Source organism: Trypanosoma grayi, assembly GCF_000691245.1.
Source record: "Trypanosoma grayi strain ANR4 Tgr_56_V1, whole genome shotgun sequence".
In the NCBI taxonomy this organism is placed as follows: Eukaryota; Euglenozoa; class Kinetoplastea; order Trypanosomatida; family Trypanosomatidae; genus Trypanosoma; species Trypanosoma grayi.
The window spans coordinates 1-16585 of NW_008825675.1; the positions used below are offsets into that span (position 1 = coordinate 1).

Consider the following 16585-nt stretch of genomic DNA (forward strand, 5'->3'; position numbering starts at 1 on the left):
TATATATATATATATATATATATATATAAACGTCCGACTGACGCATTGGATTGCTGCTGCTGTTTCCCTCCCACATATGGCGGACATCAAAACCCACAGTGAAAGTGAGCCGCACACAGCAGCTCAAGGAACTTAACCCGGAAGCTCACCCGGAAGCAACTCCTGCAGAAATGAGTGCTTCCACTCGGCATATTCCCTCAGCTCCGTGGCACCCACAAGATCATCCAGATCCGCGTTATTATTCTGGGAAGGATTGCTGTTTGTGCAGTACTGCGTCAGTTCCTCGGCTGCTGCTGCTGCTTCTACCACTGATGATGATGATGATGATGATGATATTGTTGTTGTTGTTGGCCCACCGCTTGCCACTGCCGTTGCAGCAGTGGCGGTGGCCGTAGGGGCGGTGAAGCCACCATGTTGCACGGCGCGCGCGGAGGAGAAGGAGGAGCACGTCAACACGGTGGACGACGCCACCCGACCAGCAGGAGGAGGAGGAGGAGGAGGATAAGACAGAGCCTGACGATACTCATTACCAGTGCCGTCGCACTGGCCCTGCAGCATCGTGGTGGTGGTGCGGTACTCTTCGGCTACATGTGCTGCTAGCCGCAGCGCCTCGTCGCGCCGCAGCTCCGCCTCCAACTCCCGTACGCGCCGCCGCAGCGCCGTCTCACGTGTTCGGAGAATGTGCACAGTGGACATCACAGTGTCGTACAGCGCACCGGCATTCCCCTTGAGGTCATGCGGTTTCTCCTCGACAATCACTCGCTTTGGCGAGTCATCGCCCCACGCGAGCAGCAGCACATTGCCCAGGACGCGCTCGACAACCGCTGGATCCGTCTCCGGCGGCCGCCTCTGCTTCGGCAACGTCGACTCCGTCGAAGAGGACTCCGTGGGGGGTGGTGATGTTGTTGATGTCGTTGCGGAACAACTCCCGCATGCATGCCGTTTCGCCTCAGCCACTCGACACGGTGCGCGGCGCCCTCCCGCAGACCCCACGCCTCGCTGCTGCTGCTGCTGCTGCTTCTTGTCGTGGGCCCGTGATGACGGCGACGGCCTCGGCGGCGGTGAGGCCGGAGTGTGGCTGCAGCTGGTGGCAAAATTCACCCACCGCTGCATCTCTTCGAGCTGTTGACGAAGCTCGCGCAGCCGCCTATTCTGCTCGCATCGCTGCTGCTGCAAAGCGCTGATGGTCCCGCGCAGCGCATCGCGCTCCGCCGCCACCGCGTCAAGCTGCGCGACGGCACGTTGCAGCAGATGGCGGTAGAGCCCTGCGGGGTCCCGTGTGCCCCGCTCCAGCTGCGCAAATACGGCGTCCACGTGACGAGAGGTGTTATTATGTGGCATGCATCGACCTTTTTAAAGGCCCCAGTGTGCTCTGCCAGCGATCTCCTTTCCTTTTTGTGTGTGGTGTTGTTGTTGTTTTTTTTGTTTTACTCCCCCCACCACCGCCACCTTGTTTTCTTTTTCTTCTTGTGGCTTCTTGCTTCTTTTGCGTCGGCCCCCCGTTCTGCCTCAGACGGCGCCTGTGCAGGCGGAGCCCATCATCAGATGTGCAGCCAGTGAAACCGCAGCCAAGGTGGGAAAGAAGAGGCAGAGCAAGACACGATGATGTGTGGCCTTTTGTTTCTCCTTTCAGTTCCCGGCTCTTCTCCGCGCCCTCTCTCTCTCTTCTACGCGCAGCACAGAGAGGCAAGCAGCAAGAAGAAGACAAAAAAAAGGGCAGAGGTGTGGCCCGTCTGTGTGTGTTCCCCCCGCCCCTCCCCCCCGCGCCTGATACCAAATATAACACCGTCCGCCGGGTGCATCCTACACGTCTTGCGGACATGAGTACTCCTCGCTTGTGTGTCTCTAGTCGGCTCTCTCCTTTTCTCCCACCCCCCTCCTCCTCCTCCTCCTTCATTCTTCTTCTTTGTGTTTGTGTTTGTTTGATTTTATTCTCTTTGGTTCTTGTTGTTGTTGTTGTTGTTGGGGATTCCTTTGCCTCGTGGTTTACTCCGGGAGCCCCACGTCACGCAACCAAAACACGCCAGTGACCCCAAGCGGGGTGTACGCCTGGCAATTACTCCGCCGCCTTGACGGCGTCGCGCTCGGCCCTGTCGAGGTCCTCGTGGCTGAGCGGCCTCGGCAGGCGGCCAATGAACACGCGCAACGCACTGAACGGCGAGTCAAGGCCTGTGATGATGGACTTGTCCTCGCGGATGCCGGTGCCGCTGTACACATCACCGATCATCCACCCACCGAGGATCGCGTGGTAGCCGTCATTCTTAGGCAGGCGGAAGAGCTCCTGGTAGATGAAGTCGCGGTCGCCGAAGTTGCCGCCGGACTCCGCCACAACGCTGCCCGAAGGCTCCGTGATGATCACGTTGCGACCGACGCGGCCGACGATCGGCTTCTTCGCATAGCCGCTGCGCCGCAGCTCGTCCGTCAGCTCGTAGCTCGCGCGCAGCACCGCCGGGTGGTCAGGGTGGTTGTTGTAAATGATGGGCAGGATGGCCTTGTTGCTGGGGATCAGCTTCCACATAGGCTCAAACACGCGCAGGTCCCAGTTGGGGCTGAGGAGGATGTCGCACAAGCGCACCTTGTCCTTCGGTGTGGGCTGCCAGTTGGCACCGCGCTGCTGTCGCGCCTCGCGGTGGTCGCCGATCGCCGTCTCCCACATCCACGTCTTCCACACCGCCGTCACGGGGATGCCGTCGGAATCCACAACAGTGCCCTTCTCATCGAAGTGAAACTCATCGAAAAGAACGCACAGTTTCGCGTCGATTCCCTCCTCGCGTGCCTTCTCCATGACATACATCGCAGTGTATCGCTCCTCGTCGTCATTGTCGATGAGGAAGTGCACACGGCCGGTTAACCCTGTCATTTCCCACGCTAGCCGCAGGCGTGAGGCGATGTAACTGCCGGAACTCCGCGTCGTGCCATCCGCAAGTCCAACAGACTCTGCCCACTTCTCCTGCACGACACCGCACTCCAACAGTGTGGATGCGCTGTCGGCGTTATATTCAAAACACTTAAACTGTTGTGTTTCTTCATCGAATGCAAAGTCAAACCGACCAGTGATAGCGTGCGGCTGAGTCTTCCAGGAGTGGCGGATACGCGGCCAGTACTCCTCTGGGATGCCNAGTGTCAGCTTCTCATCGCTCGCGAGCACCTGCTCAGTTGCCTCGAGAAACATGCTGTGTAGCTGAGTGCCGTAGCGTGTACAATCCAGATGCAGCTCCACGTTCATCTTGTAATAGCTTGCGTGGTTCTCGCCCTTGCGGCTAACCTCCGTGCCAAATGCTCGGATAAACTGGGCCTCCGCCTCGTTAGTGGGGTCCAGCCAGTTGCTTTTCCGCTCCTTAGGGGTAAATGTGATACGGCGCAGGTACGGCTTCTCCGGAGTCTTAAAGTGCAACGACTCGTGGAGGACCAGCGGCTCATCTGGTGTGCGGTCTGGTGTGTCAGGGAACGTCACCCACCCGAGCGGCTTCAGCACACAGTCCTCGAGTGGGTCCTCGATTGTCCATACGCCGTTTTCATACTTGAGCGGCAGCTGCGCCGCGTAGTCGCCATCCCATTTGTGAAAGCGGTGGTTTTGGTCTGCGATACGCACCCAGTTGTCGCCAACCTCTGTGATCGCGGCGACGTGGCCGACGATGTTGTCTTCCTCAGAGGGGTAAATGAGGAGAGAGTCGGCGATCGGCTTCACGGACGTACCGTTGCGCACCGCCACACAGCGCACGGGTGCTGCCGTGCGGGCGTCGTGAACCTCCTTCAACTGGAAGATGTGCACCGCCCAGTTCACATCAGGAAGAACGAGCAGTTTGCGCTCGTACAGCCACCGGCGCGCGAATTCGACACATTGGTACTTGAAGCCGCAAAAAAGATTCCCATCGATGCTGCGCTCACCCGAGAAGAACATGTCATGTTTATTGCTGTAGGCTGGAATGCCACCGGGCGCGTGACCCTGGAGCGCCCCAAAGGGCAACGGCGCACGTGCCCCCTCGTTATTTGTCATGGCTTTCACGTGATGGTGCATCCCAGAAGCAAAATAACGCCTTATGATTTTTTGTGGCTCTTTTCCAATTTGTTTTCTTTTAGTCTCTTCTTTGTAAATATCGTGATACTCACGGCTTTTTTTTTTCCTTTTGGTTATTCCTTCGTAAAGTATTCCCTGATTGTGGAGCTAAAGTGACAGAGATGGTCCAAGAAGCATTCAATCACTACATAAGGAAGTATATATATATATATATATATATATTCATATATTTATACATGCATACCCCACCACTAAACAAAAGTGTTGCAGTGCCCCTACTGTGAATAGTCAAGCACACACAGAGACAGCAGCGTAACCACCCTTCCCTCTTTTTGTGAGCTCACCTTGTCTTGTTTTCTCCTACTGAATTGAGGGGAAGAGAATGAGAAGGCGAAGGAAAGTGTGCATCAACGCACACCCGCTTCGCCAGCGTCCACGATATCACTTCGTCAGAGCAGACCAATGCCTGGGCGCAGCGGGGCACTGTTCTTGCTGCCGCTGCTGTTCGTGTCGTATCCCTCCTGCAACGCCGTCGCCTGCTCCCCCTCCAACATCGCCTGCTGCTCCTGCTCACGGCCAAAGACGCGAATCTCAGACAGCACCTCACGCGGCGTGACGGGTGTGCCGTCCAGTGCGTGTTGTGTTCCGCGCATCAAACTGCGCCCTTCCGTTTCGATCGCCTCGACCAACTCAGGCCGCTTGCCGACCCAGCCGTCGAGCGGCAGCAGCGTGCGAGGCGGCGGCAGGCCAGGGTAGAGGGCAGTGCGACCAGGGCTCAGCGTCGACTCCGGCGTCTCCCACGCGTCCTCCGCAAAGGCGCGCGTGAACTGCGGCAGCAGCAGCGGCGGCACGTACACCTCGACGCGGAAGCGCGGGTTCAGCACGAGTGCCTCCTTCGCCGCGTTGTCGATGCGGTGAAATCCCTTGATCAGCGACTGTTGGTTAAGCTTACCAATCTCATGGAGAAAGCGCAGGCCGCATGTGTCGCACGAAAGGGCGGGAACACGCACGACATCCGCCGAACCGCCAGGGAGCTCGGCAGCCTCGTAAAGGATGTTGCGGTAGCCCGTGATCATCTCCACCTGCGCCTCCTCCCGCCGAAACCGCTCCACATCCAGGAATGGATCGATGCAGAGTGCAACAGCAAACTCCGCAGAGACACCGCCACCACCAATACTACTACTACTACCACTACTATAACTACTATCATTACTGTCCTTGAAGAAGGACCCCCGCAAAAGCGACGTGTCGCTGTTTTGCCGCAGCTGTTTCTTGTTGACTGATGCCAACACACGGGTATGCTCTGCAACAGCAAACGGTGATGGCGCCTCGCCACTCGGTCGTTGCTGCCCCTCCCATCCCGTATAGTAGGAGGGGTGCATTGATGGATACGGCACAGCGGCGTCGACATCGCCCAACGAGAGCAGCTCCACAACGAGCACCCGCAGCGACTTCTTAGAGTGGTTTGTTGCATCATTTCCTTCCGACGGAGATGACGCCGACGGCGGCGGTGGTGTTTCTGTTGCCACCGATGGTGGTGGTGGTGGTGGTGGCGACGACGGCAGGGCGTAGAGGTCACCAACGCTGAGAAGTGGAAGAATGCGCACACGCCGCTCGAAGGCCAGCGACAACGTGTCACGACCACGCGGTCGGTTGAGCGTCACGCCAGAGCGGCGTAGGCGCTGCACACGTGAGTCGTCGAGTCCCGCGTAGAAGCTGCGACGCGACAGCAGCACGACACCGCAGCGTGGGCAACCCGCCTGCGCGCCCAGCCGGTTCATCATCCCCTTTTTCCCTGCTGCTGGCAGCGTGAGGTGACGCGCGTGCGAGAGAGAGAGAGAGAGAGAGAGAAGGATATGAAGAGAGATTCAGCCTCAATTCAGGGGTACAGTAAACGTTGCCGCTACCACCACGCCCACCCCACTCAGTCCGGCACAGGGAAGTTTATGCGCAAAGCTCTTGAATCCACCGTTGTCGTAGCACAGGGAGTTTTAAAAAAGAGGATAGGATTGGCAGTGCACTAGCTGTTTGCTTTTTTTTCCCATTCTCCTTCCCATATTCAAAGCACAAGTGTGCATGCACTATCTATCTCTGTCTCCATGTTCCTTCCTTCACCCTCTCTCTTCTCTCCTCCGCTCAAATACTCTCTCTGTTGTCAGCTCCGATTCGTCCACCTTGACAGGGCGCTGGCAGGCCCCGTTTGTGCCGTGTTGTTCGTCGCCCCTAGCGGCGGCGGCGGCGGTGGTGCAAACTCGCCAGGAACGCGCTGGTGCGTCAGCTGCAGTGTCGGGACGGCAGCAAGAGCCCTGACCCCCTGTTTTGCCCTTCTGGCGCGCGGCGCTGCTTTGGGGGCGGGCGCTGCAGCGGCGTCGCCTCTTCGCCTGCCTTTTTTCGCCGCGGTAAGCCCAACGGGCCGCAATTCCGCCACGTCGTCGTCATCGTCGTCCTCATTGACGTCGTCATCCACGTTAATCTCCTCGCGTCTCCGCTTCTTGTCACTGCTCTTCCCAAGAGCACCACTCTGCGGAAGCGCAGCGTCGTCGCCTCCTCCTACTCCACCTGTCAGATGTTCCTGCTTCACCGCGTGGGCAATGAGCGCATTTATTGTGCCGTGCTCGAGCCCTGTGTCTGGCAGTGCGTCGTCGTCATCACCATCACCATCGGTGGTGTTGCGCGCCTGCGGTACGGCGCCTGACGCCGCGTTGAGCCCGTGGGAAGTGGACGGCATCGGCGCACCAAGTGGCATGCTGCTCTCATCAAATTCATCAATGATTGTAAAAGTCTGGCGTGAACGGTCTGTTGGTGTACCGTCTGTGTTCTCGCCCAACTCCTGTTGTTGTTGCTGCTGGAGGGCATCACCCGCGCGCGCTGTCTCCGCGTGGCGCTTGTTCACGTCCTGCTTGTGCCGCACGACCTCGTCGAAGATTTTGTCGGGTTTTAAAATGCCCTCCGCATCGCCTCGCCCCATTGTCTTCCATACCGACTTCTGGCACTTATTCAGAAGCTCACAGATGCGCTCATCAATTGCTTCCCTCTCGCCCTTCTCAGCGAATGCGTACACCGCCGCCGAGACTTCTGGCTCCGACAGCAGCAGGCACGCGTCGCGGGCATTGGCGTTGAACACCTCCGCGACCTTGGTACGAATGTCGGATGTGTTGAGCTGAGGCACCGGCACAACAGGCGCGGAGCCGTCAGTGCCATGCGCAACGGCGGCTGTGCGTGGAGCAGGCTTCGGCTTGATGGGTCGCAGCAGGTCACCGGGGTTGGCAACGACGTCCATGTACTGCTGGCCGAAGCGGTTGATGTTCGGCTGCGGGAAGTTCGTCGACTCGGGGTCGGTGAAGTCCACCGAGAGCCGCATGAGCGGAAGTTTGATGTCCGGGTGGAACGTGAGCACATCGTCAGGGATACGGCCAACCTGCTCCTCCGCCTCCTCGATCATGCCCTCCACGACATGCCGCAAAAAGTCCTCTACAGCATCAAGTGTACGTCCAGCAGGGTTGTCGCGCCAAAGCTCAACCGTGCGGCGCACCACAGGGCGTACGCTGCGCAGCGGGAACGGCGTCAGGCGGTACGACCCCTCGCGCACCTCCAGTACGCCGTACATCTTCGGGTTGCACTCCTGCCCGGTGAGCGACGTGAGGATGGTGCTGCCGGGCTGGATGATGTCGAAGCCCTCTGAAGGCACTGGCACCATCTGCTGTTCGTGCTCGTTGCCCCAAATGACGAGGTCGAGGCCGAGGCCGGCAAGCATGCTTTCATAGATGCCTCCTTTTTCACCAGCGCCGCCACGCACACCGCGGTTTTGGTGCAACAGCAGAATCTTAAACCACCGGCGCCCCGCAACTGGCTTGGGGTGTACAAAGTGAACTTTTTTCATGCGAAAGCAGCGGTGCAGCCGTTCATCACGAACGTGGCCAAGCCCATACAAGGCGACGTAAGTTAGACCTTTTTTGAGCAGCACCGGCTCAACTACAATGTCGTCCAGCGATGGCACTTGCCCAAAGTAATTTACGAGCCCGCTCGTCGCAAGAATGTCAATTGAAGAGGTGCCGCCGACAGGATCGTCGTGATTACCGTGAATCATGAAGATGGGGGTGGCAACATTGATGTTGGGGTCCTGAAAGTTCGCCAGCGGTACCGTGTGCGAGGGGAAGTTGCGCTTCGGATCGCTCAGAAGTGTGAACTCAATCGGCTTCTCTCCGAGTAGGTACGCACGCATCAGCCCTGTGGTGCGGCCGAGGCAGCCGAGACTGGGCTTGTTGTCGTGGAACAGGTCACCGCCGAGGNCACGCATCAGCCCTGTGGTGCGGCCGAGGCAGCCGAGACTGGGCTTGTTGTCGTGGAACAGGTCACCGCCGAGGAGAATGGCATCCACATCGTGCTCGATGCGAGCAGCACGGAGACACTCTTCAAATGTGGTGAAGCTGTCATCACCGCGGCGCGGGTGGCGTTCCTGGTAGCCGAGGTGATTGTCTGTCGTGATAAGGAACTTAAAGGTCGACGACGCAGATGATGAGGAAGGTAGTACTGGTGGTGGTGGTGGTGGTGACCCTGAGGGTTGCACGGCTCGTGCTTCATTACTTGTCATCGGCGGTAACAGCGGCGGAGTAAAAGAGCGTCAATGTTGTTTCGTTCTATGGCTATGTTCTGCGTCACGTGTGTGTGTGTATGTATGTATGTATGTAAGAGAGTGTACGTGATGAATATGTTTAGATGTATAGTAGAGGTACTGCGGCCTCTCTCGGTCGCACGTCTGTCTCTCCTAATGAATCAGGAGCAGAGGCGGCAGCAGGAGCGGCGGAAGAGAGAGAGAGAGAGAGAGAGAGAGAGAGNAGTAGCATGTATAGTACTTGTGTCAACAATAGGTAGAATCGCTGGGGGGAGGGGTAGCACATGTTCCTTTAGAGATGGAAAATGCAATGAGATCTCCATTCTTTCTTTCTTCCTTCATTCCCTTCTCTCTCCCTCTCTCTCTCTCTCTTTCTTTTTCTTCGTTGTCGTTTCCTTTTGGGTCCAGAAAAAGGCTGCCAACCAGCGTCACAACCGACAGTAGTGCTTCCGCCTGTTGTGGCAATCAAGCCAGCTGCCATCACCCAGCGCGCCTCCCCCTATTCTGCCGCACAGACTCACACTCACACTCACAGCTGCACCCACTTTGGAAGCGGTGTCTTTGTTTGATAGTCCCTGACGGAGTCCTTTACGCCCTTCACCTTGCCCGTCTTCTTGTCAGTCTCCCAGAGGTGAGCCGGGAGCAGGCCGACAGTGTTGCGGTGCATCGCCACCTCTGGCCTGTTGAACTGCGGNTCTTCTTGTCAGTCTCCCAGAGGTGAGCCGGGAGCAGGCCGACAGTGTTGCGGTGCATCGCCACCTCTGGCCTGTTGAACTGCGGCATCGGGTGATGCGCGCGTGCCTCCCAGTACGTGCGTATCTTCTGCGCCTGCTTCCACGGCGTCACACCGTCAATAAACTGGAACAGATCACGCACCTCGTTCTCAAAGTGGCGAATGTAGCCATGTGGCCTTGCCTTGTAGCGCCAGTACCGATTCAGTGAGAAGAAGTAGCTTGTACCGATGTTGTCCTGCCGGATTTGTTCCTCGATAAGTGGCTGGTCCGCCTCCTGCACTGCGATCCACTCCCACGGCGTGTAGCGGTGCATGTAGCCAAGGCGGATGTAATCGCGGCGGTGTGAGATGCTCAGCGGTCGGTAGTTGTCCGCCCGACTCGTGTCGTGGCGCGTCCACTGATCGATCTCCGTGATCTGTTTTGTCGTGCGGTACCTACTGGAAGCCGCCTCCGCGGTGCGTGCGACCTCATACTTCTCGAGGAAGTGCTCGCCATCGGCGGACTTCTCATTCAGCGGATCCGCAACGTCAACGTAGCGGCGCAGACTACCCGGGCTGTAGCGCCGCGACTCGTCGCCGACGGTGCGCTCCGGGCCGTGGTAACGCCTCTGCCAAATCATCACATCCGCCAGCGGAACGTCCACCATCGCGCCATCCGACTGGAAAGCGACCCGCACATGTCGCGGCTCCGGGTTGAAAAACGGCTGTGGCTGGTACGCGACGATCACTGCACGTTGTGGGTCACTGACGACACGCGCTTCATCGGTGTTGGTGCCCACGTGGCGCCGCGCACGCACCGGCAGGTTTGTGCGCAGTCCGTCAGCGTGTGTTGCGGGTGACCATCCCTCCTCGCCCTTGGCAGTCTGCTCCTCCCAGATGGTGTCCTGTGTCTCCACGTAGTTGCCGCGGTTGTAGGCGTAGTTGCTGATGCCGTAGTTGAGGGTGTGGTTGGCGTGCGGCGGCAGAAGCTCCAGCTCGCATTGCTCGAAAGCCTCATCAGTGGTGTCCACTACCGCTCCCGATTCAAGTTGCACGGAGAGCGGCGTCACACGACGCTCTGAGTCGGGCCGCAGCTTGTAGGGCTGCCCCTCCACCATGATGTTGCGGCTCCTATCGCCATGCGCAGCAGTGAGTTCCTTCTCGAAGGCCTTCACAGAGACTGTCAGTACGGCGCCAGTGTCGGTGTGTAAGAGGTCCACCACCGGCATCTCATATCCCTGCGCCACCACACGACCATACTGTTGGTGATCGGGAAGCCAGCGACGTCGCCGCATTGCAGTGGCCCACTCGCCGAGTTGCTTCGATGTCTGCTCCTTTACGTACTGTTCGTAGATGGCACGCTCCTCCGCGGTGAAGTGGCGCAGCACCTCCGGTGATTGTGCGTGTGGTATCACCGGCTCTGGCGCCTTCCCGCTGACGACATTCGTGAAACCACGACCAACACGATGCTGGTACGCCTCTAACAACAGCAAGCGGTTGAAGTAGCGACTGCTCAGCACATTTTCACGTGTGTCTGCTGTACCCATCTCGTCAGGTAGGGGATACAAGTGGAGGTTCACAGAGGCAGAGCTCCCCACCACCGCCTCAACAACAGTGGGCGAAGGTAGCATGTATATACCAAACCAGCTGCGTAGTGTCTCTCCACTCACCCGCATTTCATCATCATTTATGTGTAGTTCACGCTCGTCAAATGGGGTGCGTTCACAGAGTTCATCAAGCTTCTGGATCCTCGCGTCACGTTCCTGCGCCGTCTCATTTGCGATCGGCTCCAGGCCATGCAGAAGAGCAATTCGACGCCGCTGTTGATGGTGGGCACGGTATCGGGTGAAGAGTTCCCACTCAAGGAACTCCGGTCGCTGTTTCATAAGCGAGAATCCCTCTACATCGCGGTACATGCGGCTCAACCGAAGGGCACGAAAGTTTGGAAATGGTTTAAAATAATCCAGCGGCCGTTCACCACGAGCGTTGCGGTGGCGAAACACAAACTCATCAACAGTCTGTTGTATGGGCACACCGTAATGCACGACACTCCGCTCTGTGAGATCCTGAGCACCCTTTGAGAGACGATCCTCACGGCGCGCAATATCGAACTTATTGTGAAGAAGGTGGCCAACACCTGCTCTGGTGTCTTGCCGTATGTACGAGTTCCAATGTTCGTCTGTCAGTGTATGTCTGTACGCACCCGTTCTAAAGAGCATTGCGTCAAGGATGCGTTCGTCGTTGGTGTGTTTTTTAAGCGTGCGCTTGTCTGGGCCACCATCCTGCACCAAAGCACCTTGTCTACCAAGGCCGAAGCGCTGCGCCCGCTCCTGTTTGCGCTGCTCCTTTGCCGTTACCCGACTGGCGCGGACGTTGTCGACGATTTCTTGCGTCAGCTCCTCGCCCATAGCAGGGTGGGCACTGACAGTGTTGCGCGCAAACGCCTTTTGCGAAATAGCCTCGAATGATGGCACCGTTGTTGCGCCTCCCCCAGATGTTCCTGGTGTTGTTTCCGCTCCCCCGCGGAGTGTCCGCTGCGCCTCCTCCATTGTGGATGCGGCGGTGTTGGCGGACAGCTGCTGCGCGCCGTACGGGGTTCCCTTCTGCTGTGCGAGGAAGCGATCCATGTCGTACCCCTGGAACGGGATGCGTGTGGTACGCTGCAGCACAGTGAAGTCAAACTTCTCCTTCTCACGCAGACCATGTGCTATGCGAAGATGTTCCGCAGTAAAGTCGTTACACAGATCCTCCGCGCCTGTCTGATACGCCTCAGCGAGTGACTCGCGGCCCAGACCGCCTGATATGGACAAGGGCGACCGCTGCTCCGCCAGCTGGTAGCGATCCACCACCGCCTGCTGGCGAAGGGCGTCACCACTCGTGCTGGTGCTGTGATGCAGTTGATTTAGAGCGTGGATAGATTGGTTTTCCACAACTGTACCGGTCACTTGGTGCTCGGCTGCGTAGTTGCACTCCAGCTTGTTGCGCTCTGTAGGGCTCTCTATGCTCCGCAGCGAGGCACGTTCCTGCTGAAACTCATCCTTCATGCGTGCGACATCGTGGTCAAGCCAGTTACGCTGGTGAGTGGCGTCCTCGTACTCAAACGGGCTCAGTGGGTGGTGGTAGGCGATAGCGCCTCCCTCAGCGAAGTTGCGCGGCGCATATTGTGGGCTGTAGCCGCGAGCTGTGTCGCGGTAGTAATCCTTGTGTGCCTGTCCACCGAGTGGATCCATCTCGCCAAATAGCTCGCGCTGCATCTGCACCGCCCAATCGGCCGATGCAGGAGCCGATGTTTCATTGCTGCTGCCATTTCCATTGCCTTGGCGCGGCGCTGTGGCGCTGGAGGACTGTGCGTCCCGAATGAATGTGTGCAGACCACCTTGCTGTCGTTGCGCAGTCTGCAATGCCGACTTTGATGCCGTTATTATTATTGCCGATGTCGTCGCACGCGGTATGTAAGAAACCCGCCTTCGTATCATCGCGCCCCCCGCCGCCCCCCAGTCGGCAGAACCAACTAATACTACCACTTGTGCACCGCTATTGCCTCGCCGCCCAACCCGCCGGGCGGTCCCGATACTACCTAAAGCCTTCCTTGGGGATTCAGTTATGCGCAAAGAGGAAGCGATTAGGGCAAGCAGAAAGAAAGGAAAAAAAAATTAAAAAAATGAAAGAGGAGAAACAAAGAAGAGAAAAACGTGAGGCAGCTGCACCCCTGACCTGCTCCTACACAGTCACGTCCCACGCGAAGGCTGTGCACGTTTCATATGGCAATGCTCCTAATGCGGTCGGCGTATGCTTTTGGGAATGGATTCTGCAATAAGGAACTCAAGAGACGTTGACAGAAGCAAAGGCGCCTCAGCGTTGTCGCACCCCGTTTCCTTCGTTCCTTTCTTCATTTTCTTTGTTCTTTTGCCTGACTCTCTCTCTCGCTCTCTTCACATCCCTCTCCCTTACCCCGCACCTACAGTGCGCCTGCTACTTTTCGCACCAGGTCCGGTTGCTGCGCCGCTTGCGCAAGCATGTAATTCGTTATCTTCTTCTTCGCGTCGCGGCTGCACTTGAGGAAGCCAACGAAGTTCGCGCCGCTCAGCACGACGCCGATAACGGCCATCGGTAGCCGGGCAAAAGACATGAGGTTGAAGAGCACCATTAAGGCCCACACGACGCAGTTGCCGCCGGTGGTCACCCAGAAGAACCACTTGTCGAAGCTGTTGACGCGTATCTCTGCGTCTGGGGCGCTCTCGAAGACCCACTGCGTCGTGCCGTCCTCCCGCACCTCGTTCCACCAGCGCAGGCTGACGAGCAGCCGCCCACTGACGTTCTTCGTCGTCCAGAAGTCCGCCGCGAGGAAGAGAATCGTGATAACGAAGACGGTCACGTAGGAGCTCACCAAGGTGCCAAGGATGAACATGAGGATCGCGCCCAGCTTGAAGAGGACGTGGAAGAGGGCGGCGAACGGGTGCACGCCTCTGTACACGCGCTCATCCCGCTGTTGCTGTGGTGGCAGCACCTGGTTGCTGTTGGGGTCGAACTGCGGCGGATTGTACGGCGCGTCGCCACCCGCGTCGAGGCGCGACGCAGCTACCTCCGAGATGTGCTGCTGCGGCGGCGCTGGTGGTGGTGGTGGTGGTGGGGAGGAGAAATTAAACGATGGCTTGTTGGGCTCCAGCATTCTCTCTCGCTGCAACGCTCACCCCTCTGCAATCGTCTCTTCGACCCGAGACACTTCGGCCCAGTCAAGATGTGCTGCTCAAAACCCTCCTCCGACTAGATGCAGATATGTGTGTGCAGAATAAAGGGGGAAAAGAGGGAGGGAGTGCCTAAGAAAAGATGCCACAAAGAAAAACAAAGCAATGTCACAACCTTCAGCGTTTTCTTGTTGCACTCACGCCCTTTTCTCTCTCATTCTTTTTTTTGTTCTCTTTCTCTTTAGGGACTAAGTGAGCGGGCGCGTTTTCGGCCCTGCGCAACGATGGGGGAGGCATCCTCCGCTTCGCCTTCATCACTGTCAACCACAACAACAACAGCGCCTAACGCCTGCTGCTGCTGCTGCTGCTGCTGGTGCTGCCGTGTCGACTCTCCTTTATCGTTGACGCCACCACCGCCCACACCATCATCATCATCTTCATCGTCGTCGTCATCGTCATCATCATCATCGTCAGCACTTCCCAAAGCGCCATCGACATGCCGCACGCGCTGCCACTCGCGGTGGTCCTTGCCAAACAGCACCACGGCGTCCTCCTTCTCGCCAAGGCCGTCGAGGGCGCTCTGCAGCGTGTGGTCAATGCGCAAATTCTCCATAAACACCGCGCCGTCGCAGATGGGGCAGTTCCACGCGCTGCTACGGAGTGCCGACTCGAGGTATGTCGCCACGTCAAAGCAGGCGAGGTGGGCGCAGTGCTGCCCCTTGCCAGCGAGCCGCATACGCCTGTAGCTGAGCGGGCAGCGCAGCGTGACAACAACCTCGCCATGATCTATGAGGTTCTCATCCTCCACCATCCCCCCTGCAGCAGTCTTGCCAGTGGAGCTGTGGTGGTGCGCATCAGCGGGGGCAACAGCATCGTCCTCTACCCATCCAGTATCAACGTCCAGGTCCGAGTCGTCCTCGTCGGCACTGCTGTCACTATCCAGCGGGGGGGCGGCTGAGGACGTGCTTGACTCACCAGCCGAGGGACCGGCACTCATCAGCCGCGCAACCGTCTGCTCCACGACTGCGTGCACGTCCGTCACCCTGCACCACGCCAGCAGGAACGTCGCAGCCCACGTCCCATGACTCGTGACAACGAGTTTAAGTGGCGCATCGGGGTCGCCCATATACGGCGCGAGCGGCAGTCCCGCGAGTGTGCGGTGGCTTGCGCTGCGCGTCGGGCACCGCGGGATCCCCGCCGTCACGTACGACTCATTCACGCACACCGTGCAAGCGTGCAGTGCGGCCGGTGGCCAACCGATTGGCCGCGTGGGCTCACCAAGCTGACACGGGAACAGCACCAGCTCGACACCACCGCCACACACGGGCGATGATACCTGCGGCGCTGTTGCTGTCATTGCTGATCTTTGCAGCGAGACGCCGCTGCTCGCCCCCGCGACGAGGTCAAAGCGGCGCACAAGTGCGAGGACGGAGAAACAGGGCGACTGCACCGATGAAGGTGGCAGCATCGTCATTGGCACAACCCCAATCACCCTCCCCCGTCTGTCCTTCCCTACACAGCAGCAGCAGCAGCATTGGGAGAAAGGAAAGAAAACAAGAGGGGGCAGCAGGTCCTTGCTGTAGCGCAGCAAAAGAAACAAAGAGATTTCGACAAATTCTCACGCATGTGCACACGTGTGCGGCATGATTAGAGTGGCTCTTTAAATGCAGCTGCCCGTCCACTAAGAGAACAGGATAGCCCCACATCCAAGATGCCTGTGTTGCTTTAAAAATACCAATAAGGCTCTCTTTCTCTCTCTCTCTGCCTCCCATACACACAGACACACAATATCTCTCTCCCCTTCTCTGTGAAAAAAAAAAGGCAGGAGGAATACAGAAAAAAGACACGGTGAATCCCTGCTTTGCGCAAAGTATGACGAGTGTGTGCATGCGTGCAGCCCCCGCCCCCGCCACCACACAGAGGGGCAGTAAGCTCAAGCCCCCGTCACGCGCCGCCTCCCCCGCATGCACCTGCCCACACAATGAGACCGCGGGGAGGAGTGAGACCCCGCACACAGACGCACGAACACCGCATCATACCCAGCAACGGCGCTACCGCTTTTCCCTCTGCCGCTGCACAAGGTAGACCATGCCGCAGTAGAGCATCTCCAGCGCCTCCTGCTCGCAGTCGCGTCCCCGCATGCGGCGGCACTGATTCAGCACCTTCATCTCGTCCTTGCACACTGGCGCGCTTGCGGCTGCTTTGAACACTGCTGCGTGTTTTTTCTCATCGTCGAGGCAGCGCCTTGCTACTTCCTGGTACGGCTGGCACTTCCGCAGACCACGGCGCTGCAGGCTCTGGTCGACCCAACTATTGTCCGTGGCCTGTGGCACGAAGTTTTGGATGCACGCGTCGAGGTCGCTCGACTCGCCGGAGCAGAAGCGGTCCGTCATGAGTTTGGTCAACAGGACCTGCAGGTTCTCGTTGGTGACCTCCGTCATCTCCGCAATGTGGCCCACAAGTGTGACTATGGCTTCTTCTCTTGAAGATGGACAAATCGACTTTTGGTTTCTCTTTTTTATTTGCTGGCTTTGTTTCCCCTTTTCCTTTTTTTTTTT

General features: G+C 58.1%; 8 protein-coding genes across 8 annotated transcripts; all 8 read right to left on the reverse strand.

Moving 5' to 3' along the window:
• Nucleotides 1–132: 132 nt before the first annotated feature.
• On the reverse strand, nucleotides 133–1341 carry DQ04_00561000 (hypothetical protein; the record flags this gene model as incomplete). The annotated part of the gene is made up of 1 exon (XM_009309247.1): nucleotides 133–1341. The coding sequence occupies one exon, from the start codon at nucleotides 1339–1341 to the stop codon at nucleotides 133–135; it is 1209 nt and encodes a 402-aa protein (XP_009307522.1).
• A 715-nt stretch (nucleotides 1342–2056) lies between these two features.
• DQ04_00561010 (trypanothione synthetase) lies at nucleotides 2057–4018 on the reverse strand (the record flags this gene model as incomplete). Its single annotated transcript, XM_009309248.1, has 1 exon — nucleotides 2057–4018. The coding sequence occupies one exon, from the start codon at nucleotides 4016–4018 to the stop codon at nucleotides 2057–2059; it is 1962 nt and encodes a 653-aa protein (XP_009307523.1).
• Nucleotides 4019–4467: 449 nt separating this feature from the next.
• DQ04_00561020 (hypothetical protein) lies at nucleotides 4468–5799 on the reverse strand (the record flags this gene model as incomplete). The annotated part of the gene is made up of 1 exon (XM_009309249.1): nucleotides 4468–5799. One exon carries the CDS (start codon nucleotides 5797–5799, stop codon nucleotides 4468–4470), a length of 1332 nt encoding a protein of 443 aa, XP_009307524.1.
• Nucleotides 5800–6173: 374 nt separating this feature from the next.
• Nucleotides 6174–8609, reverse strand: DQ04_00561030 (endo/exonuclease Mre11; the record flags this gene model as incomplete). The annotated part of the gene is made up of 1 exon (XM_009309250.1): nucleotides 6174–8609. One exon carries the CDS (start codon nucleotides 8607–8609, stop codon nucleotides 6174–6176), a length of 2436 nt encoding a protein of 811 aa, XP_009307525.1.
• Nucleotides 8610–9227: 618 nt separating this feature from the next.
• DQ04_00561040 (hypothetical protein) lies at nucleotides 9228–12818 on the reverse strand (the record flags this gene model as incomplete). Its single annotated transcript, XM_009309251.1, has 1 exon — nucleotides 9228–12818. One exon carries the CDS (start codon nucleotides 12816–12818, stop codon nucleotides 9228–9230), a length of 3591 nt encoding a protein of 1196 aa, XP_009307526.1.
• A 482-nt stretch (nucleotides 12819–13300) lies between these two features.
• Nucleotides 13301–14011, reverse strand: DQ04_00561050 (protein FAM18B1; the record flags this gene model as incomplete). Its single annotated transcript, XM_009309252.1, has 1 exon — nucleotides 13301–14011. The coding sequence occupies one exon, from the start codon at nucleotides 14009–14011 to the stop codon at nucleotides 13301–13303; it is 711 nt and encodes a 236-aa protein (XP_009307527.1).
• Nucleotides 14012–14268: 257 nt separating this feature from the next.
• On the reverse strand, nucleotides 14269–15501 carry DQ04_00561060 (hypothetical protein; the record flags this gene model as incomplete). The annotated part of the gene is made up of 1 exon (XM_009309253.1): nucleotides 14269–15501. The coding sequence occupies one exon, from the start codon at nucleotides 15499–15501 to the stop codon at nucleotides 14269–14271; it is 1233 nt and encodes a 410-aa protein (XP_009307528.1).
• A 577-nt stretch (nucleotides 15502–16078) lies between these two features.
• Nucleotides 16079–16468, reverse strand: DQ04_00561070 (hypothetical protein; the record flags this gene model as incomplete). Its single annotated transcript, XM_009309254.1, has 1 exon — nucleotides 16079–16468. One exon carries the CDS (start codon nucleotides 16466–16468, stop codon nucleotides 16079–16081), a length of 390 nt encoding a protein of 129 aa, XP_009307529.1.
• Between the last annotated feature and the right edge of the window lie 117 nt (nucleotides 16469–16585).